This window comes from Colius striatus, chromosome W (genome assembly GCF_028858725.1).
Source record: "Colius striatus isolate bColStr4 chromosome W, bColStr4.1.hap1, whole genome shotgun sequence".
NCBI classification, from domain to species: Eukaryota; Metazoa; Chordata; class Aves; order Coliiformes; family Coliidae; genus Colius; species Colius striatus.
The window spans coordinates 22,586,946-22,614,720 of record NC_084789.1 but is presented as its reverse complement, the minus strand read 5'-3'; the positions used below and the strand labels follow the sequence as shown (position 1 = coordinate 22,614,720).

At 43.1% G+C, this 27,775-nt stretch overlaps 1 protein-coding gene and 1 pseudogene across 1 annotated transcript; both read right to left on the bottom strand.

Moving 5' to 3' along the window:
- Positions 1 to 20,146, bottom strand: part of LOC133628650 (rapamycin-insensitive companion of mTOR-like) — a 52,583-nt pseudogene extending 32,437 nt beyond the window's left edge.
- Positions 20,147 to 23,276: 3,130 nt separating this feature from the next.
- On the bottom strand, positions 23,277 to 24,512 carry LOC133628649 (MLV-related proviral Env polyprotein-like). Its single transcript, XM_062017058.1, has 2 exons — positions 23,637 to 24,512; positions 23,277 to 23,285 (listed from the first exon to the last, which is right to left on the bottom strand). The coding sequence occupies exons 1-2, from the start codon at positions 24,444 to 24,446 to the stop codon at positions 23,277 to 23,279; spliced, it is 819 nt and encodes a 272-aa protein (XP_061873042.1). The 5' UTR covers positions 24,447 to 24,512.
- Positions 24,513 to 27,775: the final 3,263 nt, after the last annotated feature.

Below are 27,775 nucleotides of genomic sequence, written 5' to 3'. Positions count from 1 at the left end.
ATTTTGCCTGGGACCATAAGTGGCAATTGAGCCCTCCCTGTCCTTAGGAGGTCCCTTGATATTTATGGCTGATTGTGGTTCTTTGTTCCTAGATGGGGCTAAACTATGACATCAATGACCTGCTACACCACTTAGACCCAAGTCTATGGCGCCAGATGGGATCCACCCAAGGGTGCTGAGGGAGCTGGCAGAAGTATTCACCAAGCCACTTTCCATCATCTACCAGCAGTCCTGGCTCACAGGAGAGGTCCCAGTGGACTGGAGGTTAGCTAATGTGATGGCCGTCTACAAGAAGGTCTGGAAGGAGGATCTGGGACACTACAGGCTTGTAAGATTATCCTCAGTGTTGGGGAGGTTATGGAGCGGATCACTATGGTTGCCATCATGTAGCACATACAGGATAACAAGGTGATCAGGCATAGTCATCATAGGTTTATGAAAGGCAGATCCTGCATGACTAACATGATCTTCTCAGTGTTGAAGCCAGTTCTGTTTATTATCTTTATCAATTATCTGGATAAGAGGATCAAGAGACCTCTCAGTAAGTTTGCAGACAATATGGAGCTGGGAGGGAGCATAGATCTCCTTGATGATAGGAAGGCTCTTCAGAGGGATCCAGATAGGCTGGAGCAATGAACCAAAGCCAATTGTATGAGGTTTAAGAAGGTTCAGGGTCGGTCACGCACCTGGGTCACAACAACTCCATGCAATGCTACAGGCTTGGGGAAGAGTGGCTGGATAGCTGTCCTGCAGAAAAAGACTTGAGGATGTTGGTCAATAGCCAGCTGAACATGAGTCAGCAGTGTGCCCAGGTAGCCAAGAAGTCCAAAGGCATCCTGGCTTGTATCAGAAATAGTGTGACCAGCAGGACCAAGGAAGTGATTGTCCCCCTGTACTCGGCACTGGTGAGGCTGCACCTTGAATACTTTGTTCAGTTCTGGGCCTCTCAATACAAGAAGGTGCTGGAGTGTGTCCAGAGACGGGCAATGAAACTGGTGAAGGGTCTGAAGAGCAAGTCTTATGAGGAGTGGCTGACGGAGCTGGGGATGTTTAGCCTAAACTCCTCAGCTCAAGAGGGACAGAAAACTTATGGAGAGAGTCCAGCGCAGGGCCACCAAGATGATCAAGGAACTGGAACATCTTTCATATGAGGAAAGGCTGCGGGAACTGGAGCTGTTTAGTCTGGAGAAGAAGAGACTGAGGGGAGATCTTATTAACATTTATAAATATCTAAAGGATGGGTGTCAGGATGTTGGGACATCCCTTTTTTCTATAGTAGCTAGCAATAGGACAAGGGGTAATGGGATGAAGCTGGAACACAAAAAGTTCCACTTAAATATAAGAAAAAACTATTTCACTGTGAAGGTTATGGAGCAGTGGCACAGGCTGTCCAGAGGGGTTGTGGAGTCTCCTTCCTTGGAGGTCTTCAAGACCCACCTGGACATGTTCCTATGCAACCTGATCTAGGTGACCTTGCTTCTGCAGGGGGGTTGGACTAGATGATCTCTAAAGGTCCCTTCCAACCCCTACCATTCTATGATTCTATGATTCTAAATAATTCTATAACAAGAGATGAAACGCATCTTGAGAAGTAGTATTCCCTTCCACACTTCTGTTGATAAGACCTAACTAATTTCAAAAATACATTGTTGCATAAGTCACTACACTTCTGAAATATTTCCTCAAATATCAAAATTATATAAAAGGCCTGGGTAAAGCAGAAGCATGCATGCACAGAGGAGCTATGGAATTCTAAGTCCCTGTCAACCTTTTTCAGCAAAATCATAAGTCATTGAGACAAAAAAGTGTTTTGGAATTAGCAGTACCGATATATGAACATACAATATTGTTAATAATCTTTGACTAAACTTTTGTATTCACACCCTTCATCCTCCTATTTTCAAGTGAATGTACACATTTTATTCTTATTACTACCTTTTACCACTTTATCATCTATTTTGTTACATAGCTTCTTTCATTTAGTTACAAAAACCCCTTTGGAATGGACAGAAATCTGTAAAATAACATCAGACAGTCAGTACTCCACTTAAATCACATTATTTGAATAAAAATAAACATAGTTTCCACAGTGTGAAGTCAAGCAGCATATTCAACATTTACCTTAGGAGTAGAAACAAACCTTTGTCTCCAAGGTGAGAAAGAGTTGGTTTCATTTGGATAAGGGCATGAAGATTGGCCTAAAATAATTAAAAATGCATGAAGAATATATGAGCACTATATAATTCTCAAAACTACAATGATTCCAACAGTCCACCATCAATGAGGCAGCATGTTTTTCACAAAAGGAAGTATCACACAGCACTAGTCTCATCCTAATATTATCACTTTAAGTACATTCTGTCATTAATATCTATCTCCTTTACAAAAAGTATAATGATCAAAATAGCAAAAAATAATCTGAATTAATATTTAAAAATAGGCATAATCCAGAAGGCCACATTTTTATTAATATTGCAATATTTTCAGCAAGGGGTCTATAAACTATTATGAAGTCCATCAATAACATTGTCATAAAATCACAGAATCACAGAATGGTAAGGATTGGAAGAGACCTCTAAAGATCATCTAGTCCAACCCCCTTGCTAAAGGAGGACAACCTAGATAAGGTCACACAGGAACATGTCCAGATGGGTTTTGAAAACCTCCAGAGAGGGAGACTTCACAACCTCCCTGGGCAGCCTGTGCCAGGGATCTGTCACCCTCACAGTAAAATAGTTTATGTTTAAGTGGAATCTTTTGTGTTCCAGCTTTTGTTGATTACCCCTTGTCCTATCACAGAAATTCCTCTCTGCCCAACTCTCAAGCCGGTCAAGATCCCGCTGAATGGCAGCACAGCCTTCTGGTGAATCAGCCAGTCCTCCCAGCTTGGTATCGTCAGCAATCTTGCTGAGGGTACACTCTGTCCCCTCATCCAGGTCGTTGATGAAGGTGTTGAACAAGACTGGCCCCAGAATCGATCCCTGTGAAACTCCACTGGCCACAGGCCTCCAACTCGATTCTGTGCCATTGATCACCACCCTCTGGGCTCTGTCATTCAGTCAGCTCTCGATCCTCCTCACTGTCCTCTCATCCAAGCCACACTGCCTGAACTTTCTGATGAGGATGTTGTGGGAGACAGTGTCAAAAATCTTGCTGAAGTCAAGGTAGATGACATCCACTGCTCTCCCCTCATCTAGCCAGCCAGTTATAGTCTCATAGAAGGCTATCAGCTACTAGGGGAAGGGGTGGTGAACAGCTCATAGTGTAGCATAACAAGAACTTGAAAGGATGCTCACCTTGTCTTCACATGCCTCATCTAGAATATCAAGTGCCTCAGAAGAAATAGTTTTATTGTTATCATGTAACTGATTCACCAGTAACTCAGTCCCCCAGTTGCTGAAGAACTCTACATTTGCTCTCAGTAATACTCATGTTTTGTTGCATATAACCTGCAGCTCTGCAAAAGTAAGAAAATTTCTTTTTTGAATGGATGAAAAATAGGTAATGTAGTTAAAGATTTATTACTTTAAATACATTTCAATCACCGTATTTTATAGCAAGTAAGTACGTTGCACATCTTAATGCTTATTACTACAGTTTACTGGAGAGTTATTTCTGTCTCATCAAATGGGAAATTTGAGTCTGAGATCACAAGTTAACTGGTTACTGTAAGTCTCCTTGGAAAGCCCTTATCAGTTAATCATTCACTGTGATAGCATCATACAGGATATGCAGAAGAAATACCTTTTAAATGAACAGTGCAATTGCATATACTTTCATGTATGCAATGTTTTGAAATATTTTAACAAGCACATCTGAGAACCTCTGGAGAATTAATTTTAATAAATTTTAAATTGCTTTCAAAAAGTATCTGATCTTTGAAACTTCTCAGAAAAACTTTTAAATATAAAAATGATATTTTCTATAAAATGACAGTTTCCCAACATTTAGTTTGGTACTATGAATTTCTTAGTAACAGCAGAATGAAATACTGGGGAGGAGTTTCTGTCTGAAAGAGGCCACAGCCTGGTAACAGTGAACATGTTTTGTGAACTAATGTGGGGATTGTCCTTGAACCGCCTTTGACTGTGAGAAAAGAGGAAGAAAAAGTGCCTACATGATAACAAGCTTGAGCAAGGCAGATGCTGAAGCAGTATGTGAAACCACAAGCTTATCACAAAAAGCACAGCTGGCCTTTAGAGAAAAGACCAATTAGAAATAGTGTAAAAAAGCTAGCTTTGCCATTGATTATAAAAGACCTGTTGCTTGCCAGTAAAATTGAGCAATGACCTAACTGTATTTGGTGTCTGTCATTTCCCGCGGCGCTCTCTCTGGCAAAATACCATGTCAGTTCCTGTACTGTATTTAAAACTTGATGAATAAACAGCATAAACTGATTAACATAATTTTTATAAGAATAATTACATGAAAAATAGAAACAATCAGGCTTAATCCACAAGAATTTATTCTGGAGTAAGCATAGAACCATCCTGACCATGTATGCTTACTAGGAAAGGTGTTACCTTTACTTAGAAAAAACATAACTATAGAAAACAAAATCAAGTACACAAATCTATCTTAAGGTCTTCAGGCCTTACATCTTTAAGGTTATGATAGCTGTAACCAAATGAACTTTCTATATGTTTATATAGAAAGTTCAAGAAGGACAGGGAGCTACTGGAAAGAGTTCAGCGCATGTCCACAAAGATGATTTTGGGACTGGAGCATCTCCCTTAGGATAAAAGGCTGAGGGAGCTGGGGCTGGCCCAGCTAGCACAGCAGCACCATGACAGTCTCTCGCTCGGTGCCCCCATTCACTCCCACCCTCTTTAGGATGGCAGAGGCCCCAGCGAAATTGGAGTGAAAAGATAAGCAAGGTTGTTGTGGATTAAGACAAGGACAGGGAGGGCTCGCTGCCAATTACAGTTCCGGGCAAAACAGACTCCAGTACTCCACTTAGAGAGGAAAGTAGGAAAGTTTATTCTACAAGAAACAGAATGGAATAAAAGCAAAAAGGGAGTAGGATGATGAGAAAATTACAACCAGCACTTTAAGATCTCCCTCCCCCATCCCTCCTTTCTTCCTGGGCCCAGCTCACTGCTCCGGATATCTCTACCTTCTCCCTCCTCAGCGGCTCGGGGGGGCAGGGAATGGGGGATGTGGTCAGTCTCTCACAGATGGGCTCTGCCGCTTCTGTCTTCTCAGATGAGGACGACTCCTGGCATTCTTCCCCTGCTCCAACACGGAGTTCCTCCCCTGGGACACAGTCCTTAATGAACTTCTCTGGTGTGGGTTGTTCCCAGCAGCTGCAGCTTCTGCTGATACAGGGTCCCTCACACAGAACACAGTCCTTGGTAAATACCTCTGTTGTGGATTCTTTACCACAGTTGTAATTTCTGCAGTTACAGAGTCCCTCACTCTGGACAAGGTCTCTTCTGGACCTAAGTTTAATGAGCTGCTTTGTCGTGTGTTCCTTCCCACATATACAGCTGTGGATATTGGGTCCCTACCTCCGGACACAGCCTGCTCCAGCCATAGTGATCAAGGGTCCCTCCCTCTAGACACGACCTCCTCAATTCATAGTTTTAAAGAAGAAAATCACTGCCCCTGGCTCGGGGTCTCTAGTGAAGTCATTGGGTGTCTCCCATGGGACATGGCCTCCTCTGGCCATAGTCACTGTCCCTGGCTCATGACCTTTAATGAAGTGAATCACTGCCCCTGGTCCGGAGTCAGCATTATCAAAATGAGTCTCCACTGTTGATGCGGGATCTTTAAAGAAATGAAAATAAATCTCAGCTTCACCAGTCCTCTCCGTAGAATGCAGGGGAGTCTCTCCTCCAGCACACCTCCTCCTCTCTTTCCTCACTGACCTTGGAGTCCATATGGTTGTTTCTCTCACTGTTGCTACTCCTTGCACCATCACCAGTCAGAAGAAAAAGAAGGGACAGAAAAAGGAAGAAACAGGAAGAAGGAGGGAGAAAGAAGCCTCCTCTTCCGGCTTCTTCTTAAAAAGTGATCGTGGAGTCATCTAATTGGCTCAGTCCCAGAAATGGGTCTGGCTCAGAGTTGGGGAGAGTTTCAAGCAACTACTTACAGGAGTCATCTTTTCAGCCACTTCCCCCTTACTAGAAAAGTGTATCATGTCAAATCATGACAGACTCTTTAGTTTGGAGAAGAGGAGACTGAAGTGAGCTCATTAATGTTTACAAATATGTAAGCGGCAGGTGTCAGGAGGATGGAGTCAGGCTCTTCTCAGTGATGTCCAATGATAGGGCAAGAGGCAATGGGTATAAGCTGGAATATAACAGGTTCCAAAGAAATACAAAGAATAATGTATTCACTGTGAGGGTGACGGAGCACTGGAACAGGCTGCCCAGTTGGATTGTTGAGTCTCCTTCTTTGGGGACATTCAAAATCCACCTGGACGAGTTCCTGTGTGACCTAGGTGGTCTTGCTCTGGCAGGGGAGTTGGACTAGATGATCTTTCGAGGTCCCTTCCAACCCTTAAGATTCTGTGATCCTGAAAGAAGTTGCTCGAAACTCTCCCCAGCAATGAGCCAGTCCCACTTCTAGAGCTGAGCCAATTAGGTGCCTCCACGATCACTTTTTAAGAAGTTAGAAAAGGGGGGTTCTTCTTGTTCCTTCTTCTGTCCCTTTCTTCTTTTCTGGTTGGTGGTGGTTCAAGGACTGGGAAGAGAGAGAGAAGCAACCATGCAGACTCCAAGGTCAGTGAGGGAAGAGAGGAGAACATGTGCTGGAGCAGAGTCTCTCCTGCATCCTGCAGAGAGGACTGGTGAAGCAGTGATTTGTTTGCATTTCATTAAAGACCCTGCATCTGGGACAGTGCCTATGGCCAGAGGAGGCCATGTCCCATGTGAGTGACCCCATATTCACAGAAGCTATAACTGTGGGGAAGAACCCACAGTTCATTAAAACTATGCCCAGAAGAAGCCATGTCTTGTGGGAGGGACCCTGTATCTGGCAGAAGTTGCAACTGTTGGGAAGAATCCACGCCAGACATGTTCATTAAGGACTGTGTCCCATGTTAGGGACCCTGTATTGGAGCAGGGGAAGAATGCGAGGAGTTCTCCTCATCTGAGAAGACAGAAGCTGCAGAGCCCATCTGAGAGAGACTGACCACATCCTCCATTCCATTGAGGGGGGTGGAGGTAGAGATATCGGGAGCACTGAGCTGAGCCCGGGAAGAAAGGAAGCTTGAGAGAGGGAGATCTTAAAGTACTGGTTATAATTTTCTCATCATCCTACTCCCTTTTTGCTTTTTGTTCTGTTCTGTTTCTTGTAGGTAGTAGAATAAACTTTCCTACTTTCCTCTCTAAGTTGAGTAGTGGAGTCTATTTTGCCCAGAACTATAATTGTCAGCAAGCCCTCCCTTCCTTTGTCTCTATCCACAACATCCTTGGTTATCTTTTTTCTTCCCATTTTGATGGGGCCTCTGCCATCCTAACGAGGGTGGGAGTGAATGGGGGGCACTGAGCGAGAGACTGTCATGGTGCTTCATTGCTGGCTGGACAAAACTATGACAATCCTGGAATGATTTTATTTTTGATGGGAATGAAAAAGAAAATTGGTATAGAGGATATTTGAGGAAAGAGGCATTCCCCTCTTTTCCTGAAGCACGAGCTACATGATAAACATAAAGCCCTGGACTATGTCTGCCAGAAGAATCTTACATTTAATTCTAAATGTCTTTGTGACCCATAGAAGTGATGATCCAAGTCAGAGGTCACTATGCTCAGATCATTACATATATCTCAACATAGATGCCAGTAGATAGAGGATAAATCTACCTCTTAGCGACCTGTGAAGATAAAAGGTTACAATTACAGCACTTGAGGACACATTGTCTACTCTGCTGTTTCTACTATGAAGTGTCAGAAAAGCAGCTGAGACAGTACTAATTTGCTTCAGCATAAATGACCAAAGCAATATTTCCACATTCTTTTTGGTACCTTATCCTCTCTGAATTGACTACTATTTCCACCTCGCATAAATATTTTAGTTTCTGAAAGAGACCTGTAGTTTTACCAATTACAGTAGCTAAAAAATACCACTTGTATCACTGAAGATACAGTTAATATCAGAATAATTAAAAGATTTTATCCTTCGAATTAACTTTTTACTCTTTGATCTTCTATTTGGAGCACAAACACCAGAAACACTAACATAAGCATTTTGTCCAAGAGATGATACTGGCAATATTCTGTAGCATTGCCAAAAGGTTCTTTGAAAGGTCATATTTTTGCCTTTTTGTCAAGTAGCAGTCAATAACTTTTTCTCCTCAAAATCTCATCAGTTCAGTTTCCACCATAAGAATGTATGCAGCTGGGCACATGTAAAACAGGAGAAGATTTTCTTAAGGAGTAAATAAATTTTATCCAAGTATGAAAACATCAGTGGTTGACACAAATGTAGATCAATTTCTGCTGGCTATGAAAGTCCATTCTATTTGTGCTTTTCTTAAGAATATTTCTTAAATATTTTCTTCAAAATATTTCCTTATGAATTCCAAGCAGATCAACTAATTCAGGAAACAAAACACTCTAAAGTGGTTTTATCCATCCCTCAGGGTTAAATACATATCACAAAGGAAGTCAGGCTCTATTTAAGAGGTTCAAACAGCAATTTTTCCTTCTTTTCTAGTATCCTGATAGCAAAATATGAATTTACAGTTGTGATGAACAAACAAGATTTTTCAATATTTCTTAAATGTGTCATCATAAATACTTTTTTTTTTTAAAGAAAATATTGAAGGGATTCTCATGGTACTGCAGGGTACAAAAGTCAGAGTACTGTGTCATCCAGTGCAACACTTAACTCTAAATAGTAGAATTTAAGTCACAACACATCTCAACTGTGAACTTTCCTAGAAATCACTATGTTTGAGACCTGCTATACCTGACTGCACAGCCAACACTGATATTAAGGACTACTGACCCATATCAGTACATGTATTTTATAAGTAAAACTGTAACCTTTCTCATAAGTCTGTGCTAGGCAGTTGAGAAGACAAATCCTAGTCATTTATATTCTTTTGCATTTCAAGATACTTCCAAAAATAGATAGTTGTTTAATCTCTACTGTCTGCCTACACAACATTGCTAGATCCATGCATCAGTGTGAGACTGGAAAATAGAAATATTAAAATTCAATAGCCATAGGCTACTAACATAGGCTAAGACCTTAAAATATTATGGACTTGATAAAGTATCAGTGTTTCCAGCAAGAAAGAACTCTATCTTGAAAACTAATTATTTAGAATGGCGCTCTAAATTTTGAGTTCGTAACTTTCTGAGCCTGTATGAGATCTCTTAGCTTTCTCCAAGGATTCCTACCTTGACATTTGTCAAGATTTGGCATTAAATACTCATGGTAATACCAGTGAGGCCTATTAAAGATTAAAAGTTTATTAATTAAAAAGGTTTTTTTAAAAAAAGGAAAACAAAAAGAGAGGAAAATAAAATCCAAGAAAAGCAAGTGATGCAAAAGTAAACAATTGCTCACCACCAACCACCTGATGCCCAGACAGTCCCCAAGCAGCAGCCTTCCCACCAACCTCCCCTCCCAGTTTTATTGCTGAGCATGACATCATATGGTATGGGATATCCCTTTGGTCAGTTGGGGTCAGCTGTCCCAACTGTGGCCCCTCACAACTTCTTGAGCACTCCCAGCCTAATCGCTGGTGGGATGAGGAGCAAAAAAGGCCTTGACACTGCAAGCACTGCTCAGCAGCAATTAAAACATCCCTGTGTTATCAACACTGTTTCCAGCACAAATCCAAAACATAGCCCCATACTAGCTACTGTGAAGAAATTTAACTATACCAGTCAAAACCAGTACAGTATTCTACAAACTTTCTTAATTTCTAAGGTGCTGAGAGCAACATTAATTCATAATAAAATTTCTAAAATTATCTGTGGAACTGTATACCTCATTGAGGAGACTGACATTTTTGTAATTGTTAACTAGCTGCATTTGGAAGAAACTGAAATCCTGGAATGCTCTTCCCCTTGTATGGCCTCTTTTTATGAGGAAAAAATGGCTGGGAGATAGTGGAAGGGGGCAGTATCCATTGACACAAAATCTCAATAGAAATAGCTAAATGAAGTTCCACTGTCTAAACTGCTTTTAACTGGAAGTCATCTAACAAGAGCTTAGAAGTCTAATAAAGACACAAGCATGTGTCCTTAAGATATATTAATTTTTATTTCCTTGCTCAGACTAGGCATAAAACACCTTTTGCAGAAAGAATACCAATGTCATCACTTTGAAAAACTACTTTAAAAAAATTATTACTTTCAGACTCCTCTCTTTACCTATAAGAATCATCACACCTTTGGTAGTGTAAAAGAAATATCCTTGATTTCTTTTTCTCTTCTCTCTGTAAATATGAGATATTTAAAGCTAGTGTCTACTTTATTCCCTCTTGTATCCACTCTAAAGCTTACTCTGCCTTGTCCAGGTGACAGAGGAATAGCTCTTCCTGAAGTATTAAAAGTTTTTTCCTAGTTAGATTTCAACTTAATCATTGTCATTTCCCTGATGTTAATGCTTGCTTGTCTACTATGTTACACCTGATAGAGTTCTGTTTTCTTAAAGGTTCAAGAGCTTCTCTTCCGAAGTCTGTATCTTATTTTCACTCACCTTCTTTGATTCAGAAGTATAAATCCCAATGCTTATTTCTGAACCACTCCCTTGTTTCAGGAGCTGTAGCTTCTACTCAGTTCCACCAGTTATCTCAGTCATTATCAAAACAGTATCTATTATTGGTTAACCTGCTTCATTACTGCTAGAAATACACACTTCTGTTTCTGAAAACAATGCCTTCACCATTGATTTAGGGTGTCCACTGACCTAGAATATAATGTTATATTTTGTTTACACATTTAAAGAATTTAACTCCCTTCATACATGAGAGAAACGTCTATTTGAATGACAATATCTAGAGCACAAATACAATACAAGGTGTGAAGTCCACAGCAAACTCAAAAGCTATATAAGTAGGAGCTTAATTTCTCTAAATATAAAAATAAAAACATTTATGCATATATATTATCTTAAAAATATTTTTAATAATAATTTACATTTAAATGTAATAATTTACAAGTTTCATGCATGTAAGCACAACTTAAATAGAATAAAAACACTCACCACTGAAACATATTACATTTCTCAAGCATTTTCACTCCATGAGGGTGATGAGAGAGTACCAAAGACCAGAAAGTAGTGCTGTCTAAGGGAATTTAGTAACCCATTATTTTGAAGACTACATTCAGGTTTCAGTCCCGATGAAGAATTGAGCCAATTTACAATATCTTTAACCAATTCCTCCAGGCCATCTTAACAAACCAAAGAATAATAGCATATAATAGTAAGAGAATTGGGTCTCTCTATTGAAACATATCATTTAAAATGTCTTAAAATGTACAAACACAATATAGATAAAAAATAGAAATGCTGTTTGGCAAACACAAATCAGACTTAAATAAAAGGTTCAGGGAAAATAAAAAAAGTGTTAAGCTTGGAGATATCTTAGGATCAATTCTATTCTTTCTGAAAAAAAAGGATTGTTCAATGACATTTTCCACTGGCCTGAGGCATAAAAGTCTTTAGCATACAAGAAGAAAGGAGGCAGAGAAACAACAGACACATACAGTAAAAAAAAAAAAAAATAAGTTATATTTCTTGATTACAATGATCATTTTAGGTTTAACACCCAAAGTCTACACCAGTCTTTACTAAAATTAAGGTTCTTCCTCTAAGTGGCATACAGCAGCACTATTCATTTTATCTCCAGTCTTGTAACTGAAAATTTCTTACCTCTTCTGATTCAAGAAGAAATTCAGTAAACTGACAACCCACCACAGTGAGCTGCTTAGCCTTAGCATAGTCCAGATCCAGGCTGGCATACAGTATATTGCTAGGCTTGTAAAAATATAGCAATCTCATTATAAACCTATGGAAAGTAAAAAAGAATTTGTTAGTTTTCAGTAAGACAAGGACAGTTTCACATTAAAAAATTATGAGATGCAGTAGTACTGTTAGATATAAAGGGTTTTCTATGCCATGACTTAAAATTAGTAAAGGAACAAAAAAATCTCTATGATCTTAGAAACCAAAGCTTCCTTCTCATTCTCATGCTTATAATAAATTCTCATGTATGTGACCTGATCTAGGTGAACCTGCTTCTGCAGGAGGGTTGGACTAAATGATCTCTAAAGGTCCCTTCCAACCCCTACCATTCTATGATTCTATGATCTTGTGGGGAGTTTCAAAGACTATTACTATCTAGACTTACAAAGAGCTAAAGAAGAGTTTGTCCTAATTTTTATGTGACATGAATTTTCTTTGATAGTTAACACTACTGTGAAAATAGTAGGAACTCACCCAGTAATCTCGATGAGGGTACACTCTGTCCCCTTATCCAGATCACTGATGAAGATCTTGAACAAGACCGGCCCCAGAACTGATCCCTGTGGAACTCCACTGGCCACAGGCCTCCAACTCGATTCTGTGCCATTGATCACCACCCTCTGGGACTCTGTCATTCAGCCAGCTCTCGATCCACCTCACTGTCCACTCATCCAAGCCACACCACCTGAGCTTTCTGATGAGGATGTTGTGGGAGACAGTGTCAAAAGCCTTGCTGAAGTCAAGGTGGATGACATCCGCTGCTCTCCCCTCATCTAGCCAATCGGTTATGCCCTCAAAGAAGGCTATGAGGTTGGTCAAACAGGATTTCCCCTTGGTGAATCAATGTTGACTCCTCCCGATAACCACCTTTTCCTTCATATGTTTAGTGATAACATTCAGGATGAGTTGTTCCATCACTTTTCCAGGGATGGAGGTGAGGCTGACCAGCCTGTAGTTTCCCAGATCGTCCTTGTTGCCCTTTTTGAAGACTGGAGTGACATTGGCCTTTCTCCAGTCCTCAGGCACTTCGCCTGTCCTCCATGATTCAAAAATGATGGAGAGAGGCTTAGCAACCACATCAGCCAGCTCCCTCAGCACTCTTGGATGCATCCCATCAGGATCCATTGACTTATGAGTGTTAAGCTTGACCAACAAGTCTTTAACCTCTTCCTCATCCACCCAGGACAAGTCCTCTGCTGTCCAGGCCATCCAACTATCCTTGCTGGATTAGACTTCCCAAGGGTCGGCCTTGGCCATAAAGACTGAAGCACAAAAGGCATTCAGTAGCTTGGTCTTCTCTGCATCCTCTGTCACCAGGGCACCTTCTGTTCTTAGTAGTGGGCTCACATTCTCCCTAATCTTCCTTTTGCTGCCTATGTACTTGAAAAATGCCTCATTACTTTCCTTCACTTTCTTAGCTAAATTTAATTCCAGAAGGGCTTTAGCCTTCCTAGTTGCACCCCTGCATGCTCTGGCAAAGTTCCTATAGTCTTCCCAAGAACTCAGGCGCTGTTTTCACCTCTCATATATGTCTACTTTCTGCCTGAGTTATCCCAGCAGATCCTTGCTCATCCATGGAGGCCTCCTACCTCCTTTTCCTGCTTTGTTACATGTTGGCACACACTGATTCTGGGCTTGGAGGAAGAAGTGCTTGAAGATTGACCAGCTCTCATGGACACTTCTGTCTTCTAGAATCATATCCCATGAGATCCATCCAAGTAGATCTTTGAAGAGGTCTAAGTCGGCTCACCTGAAATCCAGGGTCACGGTCCTGCTTTGTGTCCTGCCTCTTCCACTCAGAATCTTGAACTCTACCATGTCATGGTCACTGCAGCCGAGATTGCCTCCAACTTTCACATCCCCATTCAGACCCTCCTTATTTGTCAGCACCAAGTACAGCAGCACACCTCTCCTCGTTGATTCCTCAGTCACCTGCGACAGGAAGTTATCATCAACAATCTATAGGAACCTCCTGGACTGTGTGTGCTTGGCTATGTGGCTTTGCCAACAAATATCAGGGAGATTGAAGTCCCCCATGAGGATATAGGTGGGACTGTGCTCCAGTCATGTGAGCTGTCCCACCACCTCTCTTGCTCCAGGAATTCTATGATTTTCTAGAGAAACAGGGAATGTCAGGTGCATGCTATGTGTACATGTCCATAATTCCAATGAAAATAGCAAACTATGACACGCTAACATAAAATAAACAATTTTGCTGCTTCTGCACTGTGCTGCGCCCTGGCCAGTATTGACCAAACACTGTTCAACATTAGGCAGCACCTGCAGGACAAAGGGGAGAAAAATGGACTGAGAGGCACCGCAGCTACCCTAAACCCAACAACATGCACTCGGGTTACTCAAACCTCAACAACAGGCACTGTGGCTGCTCAAACTCCAGTGACAGGCACCGCAGCTAAATCACGGAACCAATCTGCCTCAGTATCTGTCGCCTCTATATAGAAGAATAAATATTAGATACGAATGTCAGCTTGTTTAGTACTAGAAAAAAATCCCTATTAGAAAGAGGAACGAGGAAGAACTGGATAAAGCTGGGTCATCTTGAGAAGAGGAAGAAGATATAGAAGTCTTGAATGACACTGCAAACACCGGATCCCTATCCCTGAGTGAGCTGCGGGATGACAGAATCGCAGAATCATTATTATGGTTGGAAAAGACCTTTAAGATCATCAAGTCCAACCACTAATCTGACACTGCTAGGCCCATCAGTAAACAATCATATCCCTCAGCACCTCATCTATGTGTCTTTTAAAGACCTCTAGGGATGGTGACTCCAACATCTCCCTGGGCAGCCCATTCCAATGCTTAGTAACCCTCTCAGTGAAAAAGTTCTTTCTAATGTCCAATCTAAACCTCCCCTGGCACAACTTGAGCCCATTTCCTTGTGTCCTATCATTCATTACTAGAGAGATCAAACCCCATCTCCCTCCAACTTCCCTTCAGGTAGTTGTAGAGAGCGATAAGGTCTCCTCTCATCCTCCTCTTCTCTACATTAAACAGCCCCAGCTCCCTCAGCCACTCCTCATAAGACTTGCTCTCCAGATCCTTCACCAGCTTTGCTGCCCATCTCTGGACACACTCTGTTGCCGCTACTGGCAACACCACCAGGCAGCCCGCACGGATCTCTCAGCCCACCCCGCTTAGGGGACAAGGATCACCACACACTCGGTATGGATGATACTTTATTCCAACCCCTTGTTTACACCATGTGCTTTTATCTGCTAACACCAGCACCTCCTCTCCCTCCACCCCATGCCCGCCTCTTCTGTACCCTCCACGTCTCGCGTTACAACCCAAGATCTTCCGGACACCTACTACATCTCCCTCTCCCTATACTCGATGACTCCAGTGTCCTGTGGAACGGGCTGATACGTGACATGTCTGCCCAGCACACGTGCTAGTTGAGCCAATTGCGGTTGCGCTTCCCCACTCTCCCCTGATCCTCTTGTACCATACTCCCATCCAACTCTGCCCGCTCGGCATTCCCCGCCCGCATCTTCTGCAACTCGTCCCAGGGGTAGCTGAACTTGACTGGGAAGCAGCTCTCCCGTGGGGGCTCTGCTCCGGGGCCACACTCCTCATCCTCCTCCTCACTATCAAGCCCATCACATTCCGTGTCCCCACATAGCAACAGACCCATCTGCGCTCCCAGACACTCTAACTCTACGTTCAACATTTGAGTCTCCTGATCACTACAAACTCTCTCCTCCGTCTGCACTTTCCGCCCCTCCCCCCGGAGAGCTTCCCACGCTGATAGCCAAAACTGTCTCTCCTCTGCTGCCTTAGTCAGAGTCCTCTTAACATCTCCCCAAGCTCTAAAATACTGACCCATCCACTTGGTCCCCACCAAGGCGGCCTGCAACATCTCCTCCTCCACTGTCTTCCATTTCTGCACATTTAATAACTGTGGGTGTCTGTACCACACCTTGCCTGTGCAACCACTGGATGCACACAACTGTGGACGTGCAATTAATCCGCTCACCCACCTTAGGCACCACCACCTTAAGTACCTGTCGTGGTTTGGCCCAGCTAGCACAGCAGCAACAAGACAGTTTCTCGCTCGGTGCCCCCATTCACTCCCACCCTCTTTAGGATGGCAGAGGCCCCAGCAAAATGGGAGTAAAAAGATAAGCAAGGTTGTTGTGGATTAAGACAAGGGCAGGGAGGGCTCGCTACCAATTACGGTTCCGGGCAAAACAGATTCCAATACTCGACTTAGAGAGGAAAGTAGGAAAGTTTATTCTATAAGAAACAGAATGGAATAAAAGCAAAAAGAGAGTAGGTTGATGAGAAAATTACAACCAGCACTTTAAGATCTCCCTCCCCCATCCCTCCTTTCTTCCTGGGCCCAGCTCACTGCTCCGGATATCTCTACCTTCTCCCTCCTCAGCGACTCGGGGGGGCAGGGAATGGGGGATGTGGTCAGTCTCTCACAGATGGGCTCTGCCGCTTCTGTCTTCTCAGATGAGGACGACTCCTGGCATTCTTCCCCTGCTCCAACACGGAGTTCCTCCCCTGGGACACAGTCCTTAAAAAACTTCTCTGATGTGGGTTGTTCCCAACAGCTGCGGCTTCTGCTGATACAGGGTCCCTCACACGGGACATAGTCCTTGGTGAATATCTCTGTTGTGGATTCTTTGCCACGATTGCAGTTTCTGCAGTTACAGGGTCCCTCTCTCGGGACAAAGGTCTTTTCTGGGCATAAGTTTAATGAGCTGCTTTGTCGTGTGTTCCTTCCCACATATACAGCTGTGGATATTGGATCCCTTCCACGGAACACGGTCTCCTCTGGCCATAGTTACTGTCACTGGCTCAGGGCCTTTAATGAAGTGAATCACTGCCCCTGGACTGGGGCCAGCTTTAGCAAAATGAGTCTCTGCCCCTGATACGGAGTCATTATCAAAACGAGTCTCTACCGCTCCTGCGGGGTCTTTAAAGAAATGAAAATAAATCTCAGCTTCACCCATTCTCTCCATAGAATGCAGGGGAGTCTCTGCTCCAGCACATCTCCTCCTCTCTTTCATCACTGACCTTGGAGTCCACATGGTTGTTTCTCTCACTTTCCTACTCCTTGCACCACCAGCAGCCAGAATAAGAAGAAAAAGGCAGAAGAAGGAAGAAGATGGAGAAAAAAACCCTCCTCTTCTGTCTTCTTCTTAAAAAGTGATTGTGGAGGCATCTAATTGGCTCAGTCCCAGAAGGGGATCTGGCTCAGAGCTGGGAAGAGTTGCGAGCAACTTCTTACAGGAGCCATCTTTACAGTCCCTTCCCCCTTACCAGAAAAGGCTATCATGTCAAACCATGATAGCACCTTAATCACTTGTTCCATCTATGCCATGGCCGCACACGTCCTGCGTTCTGTCAATCATGTCGGGGTCACCATATGTTGCCGCTACCAGCAACACCACTAGGCTGTCCGCACGGATCTCTCAGCCCACCCCGCTGAGGGGACAAGGATCACTACACACTCAGTATGGATGATATTTTATTCCAACCCCTTGTTTACACCATGTGCTTTTATCTGCTAACACCAGCACCTCCTCTCCCTCCACCCTGTGCCCACCTGTTCTGTACCTTCCACCTCTCACGTTACAACCTGAGATCTTCCGGACGCCTACTACAATGCTCCAGCACTTCAATGTTTTTCTTGTAGTGAGGGACCCAGAACTGAACATAGTATTAGGAAAAGTAGGTGTTTCTCTGATCAAGAAAGAATATAGAAAGTATTCACACCAGGATACCCTGTGGTTCTACCTGCATGACCATGGAGAGATAATGAGGAAGGGGGAGGGAATACCTACCTCAAACCTAGAAGCACGAGTACATGAATTACAAGGAAAAACAGTAACAAAACGAGATTCTTCCTGGAAAAATGCTGCCCAAATTTCCAGTGAGCAGCTCCCCAGAGGCAGCAGAATGGCTGAACTCACTTCTGATCTTCCTGAAGGAACTTCTAGTTCATTTTCACTAAAAGTGAGTGATAAATGCTATGATCAGTAATAGAAGGGCCCTGCCTCCAGACAGGGGGAGGACAAGCACAATCAAAGTCCTTGGAATGTATGGATTTGATGCCTTGGTACATCACATCCACGGGAGTTCAAGGCTCTAGTGAACACTGTTGCACAGTGTACACTGACGCCATCAAGCTAGAAAGGAGCAGACTCATTTTTATTTCTGGAGTGATGGGGATCTAAATAGCTCAACGTGTTGGAAATCAGAGTCTTACAGGGAATGAGTGATAAAAGCATTCCATTGTGACTGGCCCGGTAGCTCTGTGTATGAGAGGGTATTTCAAGGACCCAAAACAGTACCAGTGGGCCTTTAGTATAGCTGCCTTGGAGATAAAGGGAACTGAGCCAGCCTGTCCAGTGTCTCAGAGTTGTGGAGTTGCTGAGAGGTGAAGAGCAGCAGATGCTAATCACAAACACAATCATGCACCAGTGGAAATATTGCACCAAATTTGACTCTCATTCCCATCCATGAGCTGATTTGTCAAATTTGAGAATCCTAAATAGAATGACAGAATGGTGGGGATTGGAATGTTGTTGTTGAGCAAGCAATATTCACTCAAAGACGTAGAGGGTCTAAGTAATGCACGTGCAGAGATGTACAAGGGCAACACAGTACAACCACCAGAGTTGACTCAAAGCCAGCCTTCCTTTGCTAGCTACCTCCTTATATGCTGCTTCTGCCCATGAGATCACCCAGTGCCCAATTGATTAACTTGCAGCACCTGTTTCTGAAGTAGCATGCCAGCTGCATTAACTTATCCCTACCATCTTTATTCAAGCTGGCTGGTCCAAGCTATGTCTGTGCCTACATTGGAAGGGAACTCTAAAGATCATCTAGTCTAACCTTCCTGCTAAAGGAGGTCCACCGAGATCAGGTCACACAGGAATGCATCCAGGTGGGTTTTGAAAATCTCCAGAGAGGGAGACTCAACATGCTCCCTGGGCATCCTGTACCAGGGCACCATCACTCTTGCAGTAAAGAAGTTTTTCCTTGTGTTCAAATGGAACTTTTTGAGTTCCAGCTTATGTCCATTATCCCTTGTCCTGTCACTGGAGACAACATAAAAAAGAAATGCACATCTTCTTGATAAACATCTTTTAAATACTTACAAGTGCTAATGAGTTCATCCTTATTCTTTTCTTCTCTTCTCCAGGCTGAACAGTCACAGATCCTGCAGCCTTTCCTCATAAGAAAGATGCTCCAGTCCCCTCACCATCTTGGTGGTCCTGTGCTGGACTCTCTCTAGAAGTTCCCTGTCCCTCTTGAGCTGAGGAGCCCAGAACTGGACACAGTACTCCAGATGAGGCATCACCAGGGCAGAGTAGAGGGGGAGGAGAACCTCCCTCGACCTGCTGGCCACACTCTTCTTGATGCATCCCAGGATGCCATTGGTCTTCTTGGACCTTGTTGAAACTCATGAGGTTCCTCTCTGCCCAACTCTCAAGCTGGTCGAGATCCCGCACAGCCTTCTGCTGAAACAGCCAATCTGGTGTCATCAGCAAACTTGCTGAGGGTACACTCTGTCCCCTCATCCAGGTAGTTGATGAAGATGTAGAACAAGATTGGCCCCAGAACCGATCCCTGTGGAACCCCACTGGCCAAAGGCCTTCAACTCAATTCGGTGCCATTGATCACCACCCTTTGGGCTCTGTCATTCAGCCAGCTCTCTATTCACCTCACCATCCACTCATCCAAGCCATGCTACTTGAGCTTTCTGATGAGGATGTTATGGGAGACAGTGTCCAAAGCCTTGCTGAAGTCAAGGTAGATGACATCCGCTGTTCTTCCCTCATCTAGCCAACCAGTCATGCCAACATGGAAGGCTTTCAGGTTGGGCAAGCAGGTTTTTCCCTTGGTGAATCCATGTTGAGTCCCCTGGACAACCATCTTTTCCTTCATATGTTTAGTGACGACATTCAGGATGAATTGTTCCATCACCTTTCCAGGGATGGAGGTGAGGCTGACCGGTCTGTAGTTTCCCAGTTCCTCCTTTTTGAAGACTGGAGTGACACTGTCCTTCCTCTATTCTTCAGACACCTCATCTCTGCTCCCTCAGCACTCTTGGGTGCATTACATCAGGAACCATGGATTTGCAGGTGTCCAGCTTACCAAATATGTCTCTAACCCTATCCTCATTCCATTCTCCAGATTCAGTATCTCCCAGGGACTGGGCTTCATGAGACATGGCCCTGGCAGCGCAACATGTGGCCAGTATGAAAGTCTAGTGGAGAGTAGAGACTGACAGTAGACTATCATGGCCTGAATGAAGTCATGCCGCCACTGAGCGTGGCTGTGCCGGACATGCTAGAACTCCAATATGAACTGGAGTCCAAGGTAGCCAGATGGTACGCTAACATCAACATTGCTAATGCATTCTTTTCAATTCCATTGGCAGCCGAGTGCAGGCCCCAGTTTGCTTTCACCTGGAAGGGCATCCAGTACACCTGGAATCGACTGCCCCAGGAGTGGAAGCACAGCCCCACCATTTGCCATGGACTAATCCAGCCTACACTGGAAAAGGGTGAGGTCCCAGAACATCTAAAATATATCGATGACATCAGTGTTTGGGGCAACTCAGGCAAATAAGTTTTTGAGAAAGGAAAGTAAATAGTTAAAATCCTCTGAATGCTGCCACAAAACCAAGTAAAGTCAGGGAGCCTGCACAGGAGGTACAATTTTTCAGAATAAAATGTCAAGATGTTCGTTGGCACATCCTAGTGGATGTAATCAACAAAATTACAGTCATGTCTCTGACAAGTAACAAAGAAGTAACATAAGATTTCTTAGGCATTGTGGGTTCTTGGAGAATGAGTATTCCAAACTACAATATGATTGTAAGCTCTCTCTATACAAGTGACTCAGAAGAAATACATTTTCAAATGGGACCCTGAAAAGGAAGAAGGCTTTCAACAAATTAAACAGAAGATGGTTCAGGAAGTAGCCCTTGGTCCAGTCCAGAGAGGACAAAATTTAAAAGATATACTGTACACTGCAGCCAGGGAAAACAGCCCTACCTGGAGCCTCTGAAAGAAAGCACATGGATAAACTTGAGGCCAATCTCTAGAGCTTTGGAGTCTGGGATACAAAGGATCCGAGGCCAGCTATACTCCAACTGAGAAGGAGATAATGGCAGCATATGAAGGAGTTCAAGCTGCCTTGGAAGTGGTTAGCATGGAAACACAGCTCCTTCTGGCACCCTGACTGACAGTGCTGGGCTGGATATTCAAAGGGAAGGTCTCCTCCACACATCATGTGACTGATGCTACATGGAGTAAGTGGGTTGCACTGATCACACAAGCTCACATAGGAAACCCCTGTCTCCCAGGCATCCTTGAAGTGATCACCAACTAGCCAGAGAGCACAGAGTTTAAAATATTCCCTGAAAAGGAGGTGATGTGCTGAAGAGGTCCCACCATATAATAAGCTGTCAGAAAATGAGAAGTGATATGCCCTGTTCACTGATGAATCCTGTTGCATTGTGAGAAAGCATCGGAGGTGGAAGGCAGCTGTATGGAGTCCCTTAAGACAAGTCGCAGAAGCTGCAGAAGGAGAGAGTGGAATGAGTCAGTTTGCTGAGGTGAAAGCCATCCAGCTGGCTTTAGACATTGCTGAACACGAAAAATAGCCAATACTTTACTTCTATAGGGACTCATGGACGGTGGTAAATGCTCTGTGGGAGTGACTGCAACAATGGAAACAGAACAACTGACAACGTTGGGGTAAATCCATCTGGGCTGCCTCATTGTGGCAAGACATCGCTGCCCACCTGGAGAAGCTGGTTGTGAAGGTATGACACTGCAGAGACCACCTTGCAGGACGGGATTCATGGACCACGCATCAGACCAATATGATCAATGCAGAAGCCGTTTATTTTAGCATTCAGTCACATTATATATGTTATTCTTTTCTAAATACATGATGTATTCTATTATGATTGGATAGCTCAGTCTATCATGCTCTGTTCACGCGTCTAATAGCAGAATATGATTTGTTAAGCTTAACTATGTTAGTATCTTGATAGTAGTAGTTTCTACATTCTTTTAGCTAATTCCTTCTCTAATTTCTATTCTAAGCTTACACAGTTTCTTTCCCACACACAGCTGTCTTCATATCTACATTCTAATAAGCAACTCATCCTTGACTATTCTTCAGGTCCATTGTTCACTGTCTGATATAGCTAAAGTCTGAGGCCTGCATCTGAGGCCTGTGTCTGAGGCCTGTATCTGAGCCTGTGTAGCTATGTGTCTCATATAACCAAAGTCTGAGTGGGCCACATGTCCATTTTCCTTCAGGTATGTTGCTCCACAACACGTAGATGCCCACCTACCCAAGAATCTGGCCAATGAAGAACATCAGCACAGCTAGGAGGTAGACCAAGCTGCCAAGACTGAATTGGCTCAGGTGGATTTGGACTGGCAATATAAAGATGAATTATTCATAGCTTGGTGGGGCCATGATGCCTCAGGACATCAAGAGATGCAACTTATAGATGGGCTTGTGATCAAGGGGTGGGCTCATAACAGGTGCAGAATAAGGGGTGGATAATGTCCTGGATTTGGCAGGGATAGGGTTAACTCTTCCCAGTCGCAGCCAGGGGGCGTGGCCAGGCAATTCAATCCCATGTGACATCACCCTCAGGATATAAGGGCAGCGGCTCTGCAAATTTTACTAAGAAGCATCAGACTTTTACAATCAGCAGCAAAGCTAGTGTGTTTATACTGTTATGGACGAAAAAGTTGTCACATCTGTTTTCTTCTATAAAGGAATTTATTAATTAATGTTTAACATAAAATAAAGACATTTAGCAAGCGGCAAATAAGCAAAACAGAGCTGGGTGACCGGGGAAACACAGTAGTTCCGCCACGGCACACTTTGGCCTTCTATTACCCGCCTTATATAGGATCTCAATGCTGTCCACACGCCTGAACATAGTCCATGATTGGGTTCCGAAATGTCCAGCTTTTACGTCGGAGATCTTCATTGGTCATCCTTAGGATTTAAAGTTCTTATTCCTCTGCATTTGCTGTAGATCGGATGTCCCGATATTCCTAATTTGGTCCTTATTCCCCTGCATTTGCTGTAGATCGGATGTCCCGATATTCCTAATTTGGTCCTTATTCCCCTGCATTTGCTGTAGATCAGATGTCCCGATATTCCTAATTTGGTCCTTATTCCCCTGCATTTGCTGTAGATCAGATGTCCCAATATTCCTAATTTGGGCATTTTTGGGGTCCAGCAGTACTTCTGTTCCCTCTCGATTACTTATTTTTAAGCACTATCACAGTGTCCCCATAGCCCATTTTCACGGTCCACCCCTAGATTATCTATAAAGAAACAGAACTGAGAGTTGACCATTCGGACACATATCTCTCTAAAACACTCCATATTAAGTTTGTCACACCTAACACATATTTTTCTTAAACTCTTATTATTTTAATTTCTTCCTACTTTATACTATATTTATTATGATCAATAAACACTCTATATTATGATCAATGCACACTTTATATTATGATCAATACACACTCTATATTATTTATTACAGTCCCCCCTTTTCTTTTAGGGTCAAATCTATGATTTACCCTCTTTGTATTGATCAATTAGATTGGTGTACTCTTACTTAATAACGGTATTGAACCCTCCCTATCCATGGACTGTAGTACCATAATACGCACCTTCTTTACTTGTTCCGCTATAATTCCTACGATTCGGTTAAAAATACACGGTCTGATGATTAGGGCCAATAATAGTAGTATCAGAGGTCCCGCTATGGTGGATATTAATGTAGTCAACCAAGGGGTATAGGAAAACCAAGATTCATACCAGTTTTGGTTTTTTTCTCTCTCTCGTTTTCTTTCCTTGAGCCTCTTTCTTAATTCAGCCATTGAATCCCTAACCACCCCAGTGTGATCTGCATAAAAACAGCACTCTTCTCTTAAGGCTACACACAAACCTCCTTGTTGCAAAAATAAGAGATCTAAGCCCCTCCTATTTTGTAGTACTACTTCAGATAAAGAAGTCAGTGATGATTCTAAGGCTGAAATAGATTTCTCAATTCTTAATAGGTCATCATCTATTACTTGCCTCATCGTATTAATTTCCGCCTTAGAAGAAATGAGTGCAGCAGTTCCGGTTCCTGCTCCAATTAACCCTAAACTCACTAAGGTTGCTATGGTAATGGTTGAGATGGGTTCCCGTTTTGTATGATGCCACTGGTTTTCTTTATAGAGAGTTATCTCCTCATCTGTATGAATATATATCCTAGGGAAGATAACTACGGCTACACAAAGGTCGGCACTTCTATCGAATACCGCAAGTGACACACACGGGGTTAGTCCGGTACGGGTACATATCCATTTAGTTCCGTTTGGGGGTATTAAATAGCCGCTTTCCTGGGTGATCGTATTTTTAATACAAATCCCCTCTTTATCCTTTGGAATATTTCCTATACATAGCCCACGTCCAGTTACAACTTCCAGGGTCATTCCCTGGGTTCGATTAGTTTCTGTCCAAGGACATTTATAGGCATCTTCAGTATGCGTATAGCTTCCATTAACTGCCAATCCTCCAAAATAAGGTGGTTGGACAGAATAACATAGCCAACAATTTGTGGAGTCCGTGGTAGCGTTTACGGCACTGTATACTGATTGTATCAAGTTCCATAAGTTACTTGATGGCCTTTTACTCTTATATCTAGGGATTACTTTAGAATTCAATCTGCTTAAATTACTTCGGGTATTCGTACTCTTTGTTGTGGTTATCCTGCTCGAAAAGGAACTTGTGGTTGTCGTTATTGTTGTCGTGGGGATAACGGGAGGAGTTGTTACCACGGGCATAGGTGGGGATGCTAATGGAGGTTTAAGAATGGGATTTGGTCCCAGTGGTCGAGGTGGCGGGAGAATCGGTGCCTTAGTTATAGTGAAGTGTCCTCCCATGTCTTTACCTGGCTCATAGTACCTAAATCCCCACATTCTTGCATTCATCCATCTGCTACTTGCAGGGTCTTTTACGGTAAACATCAAAAACTTACAATCATGGGGGGTTTCTGTCACCTGAGCGAAGTGACCCGGACTATTTCCGTCAAAACCATCGATACCATCGGCACTCAAGTCATTAAATGTAGCAGGTGTGCACCCATCGGGCCCCCATTTAAAATCTATATATTCATCTTTATGTACCATAGTTGGTGGTGGTGAAGTTCCCCCAGTCCACCAATATGCTAAGGTTTCACAGCCCCAATATCCGCAGTAAAAATGTCCTGGATAGTTACAATACGAAGGCCCTCCAGCAGGGCATATATAAAATCCTATGTGGTTTAAACATGGTTCCCTTTTTACCAGTTGACAAAGTGTGGCGTTGAGGACGGGAGTCCCTGCAGTTGTTGTTTTACTAATTTCTGCACCATCTTCCCACCTACGGAGGGTCCATATAGAGGGCGTATGGGGATTGGACGAATACCCATGACCGATTGTTATTATGGTCAGGATTAAACAGGAGCATACTTGCCCCTTCATGGAGATGGCCTACTTCCTGTTCCCACTTATCACGTGCCTTTGCCTAGACCGGAGGACTGTCCTGTAGCTTCAGAACAGCCAGGTTAGTTATCTTCTCGGCAACAGTCACGATCTTCAGGGAAAAGCCATTTCCGGACTGAATATTTAATTAATTCGATTCCCCGGCCTCAATGACCTTTCTCCTTAGGGGAGTATGGGAGGCAATGGTGGCATAAAAGATTTGCAGCAAATATGAATGGCAATTGCCAGACCAATTAGGGTTCCAAACACTCCGGCAATGATAATCCAGGTGAGCATGTTAAGGGAATTCCCAACTCAATTCCACACTCTGGGTCACTCTCTCCTGCTCCTTCTCTTTCTGGTTATGAATTATACGATTTTTCAATATTATTCGCATACCCCAAATACATAATAATAAAACATATAAACAGAAAAACCACACAACAAAATTACAAGTCCATGTTACTATAAAATCAAACATATAGACTAATAGCGGGTACTATATTCCCATCCTATGCGTAAACACCAAATGGATAATATTAAAAGGTATAAGCCCACAATAGAGAGGAAAATTATATCACAGATCCCAAGTTCCATAAGGTTACCATGCTACACATAATATATCAGTTAATCCTCGTAACAGAAAGTCCACACCGTACATCCTTATTTCCTAAGGTTCTTTTCGCGTGAAGGTCAGTTTCAGGTCTCCTGGTTCCCCGCGGACTCTCCAATCCATTTCCGGCAGAGGTCCCTTCACTCGACTAGCGTGGGTCCATCCTCTCTCCGCCGTGCGGATTGCCAAATCTGTAGTAAGCAATATCAAAAAGGGCCCTTCCCATCGAGGGGTTAGAGAAGATTCCTTCCAACTTTTTATGAGGACCCGATCTCCGGGTTTTATGTTATGTATTGCTACCTCTAAAGGTGGTCTTTGAACCACCATACCCCGTTTTATTAATTCCTGTCTTCTTTTTGTGAGTTCTATCATATATTCTTGTAGGGCCTTTTCCTCCACTTTAGGATGCTCTAATGGCAACTCCAAGTCGTATGGCATTCCATATAACATTTCAAAAGGAGAAAGTCCCGTATCCACCCTAGGTTGTGTTCTGATATTTAAAAGTGCTAGAGGGATACATCGTATCCAATTCAACTTGGTTTCCATCATTAATTTGGTCAAATGTTTCTTTATTTCTCCATTGACCCTTTCCACCTTCCCAGAGCTTTGAGGATGCCAAGGTGTATGATATTCCCACTTAATTCCTAAAGCCTCTAAAGTTTTCTTAATGATTTTAGATGTAAAGTGCGGTCCTCTGTCAGAGTCTATGGCTGTCATTATTCCGTATCTGGGAATAATATGTTCCAACAGCACTTTCACTACAGTCCTTGCCGTTGCCCTGGCTACCGGAAAGGCTTCTATAAAATGAGTCAAATGATCTACAAGGACTAAAAGGTATTTATATCTTCCTGTCTTCGGAAGTTCTGTGAAATCCACCTGGATTCTCTCAAAGGGTCTCCTGGCCAAGTGCCTTCCCCCTTTTACCTTTTCTCTTAAATGCTGCTTATTCACCTTTTTACAAGTCAAGCAGCTTCCCACAATTCCTTTTACTAAATCATATATCCCTAAAGTCATATACTTATTAGCAAACTGGTCCACCAGGGCCTGTACTCCCCAATGCGTTTTCTGGTGATATTTATTTAATATGGCCCAAGCCATTCCTTTTGGGATCATTTTCCTTCCATCTGGCAATATCCACTCTCCCTTTTGTTTTACTATCCCCATTTGTTGTAGTTTTTCTTCCTCTCCTTTTGTAAATTTGGTGGCATATTTGGCTGGGGAAGAATCTTGCTCTACCGCTTTGAGTATCAATAATGCCGCCTTTCTTGCCTCTTCATCTGCCAGATTATCTCCCCTAATCTTAAAAGAGACTCCCCTCTGATGTCCCCTCACATGGACTACGGCTATTTGAGTCGGGCCTCTTAATGCCTCCAGACTTTGTTTTATTAGTGCCTCGTGCACCAACCCCTTCCCTTGGGAAGTTATTAATCCTCTTTCTTCCCATATTTTCCCAAAGGTGTGTACTACTCCGAAGGCATATTTGGAATCCGTAAATATGGTTCCGACTTTTCCTTTTAATAATTGAAGAGCTCTTAATACAGCATATAATTCACAGGCTTGGGCGGACCAGGTTGGACTAAGGGGTCCTGATTCCTTAACCTTTTCACTTTTTCCATCTATCATGGCATATCCAGATTTTCTTTTCCCATTTAGTATTCTAGATGATCCATCCACAAATAATGTTTCA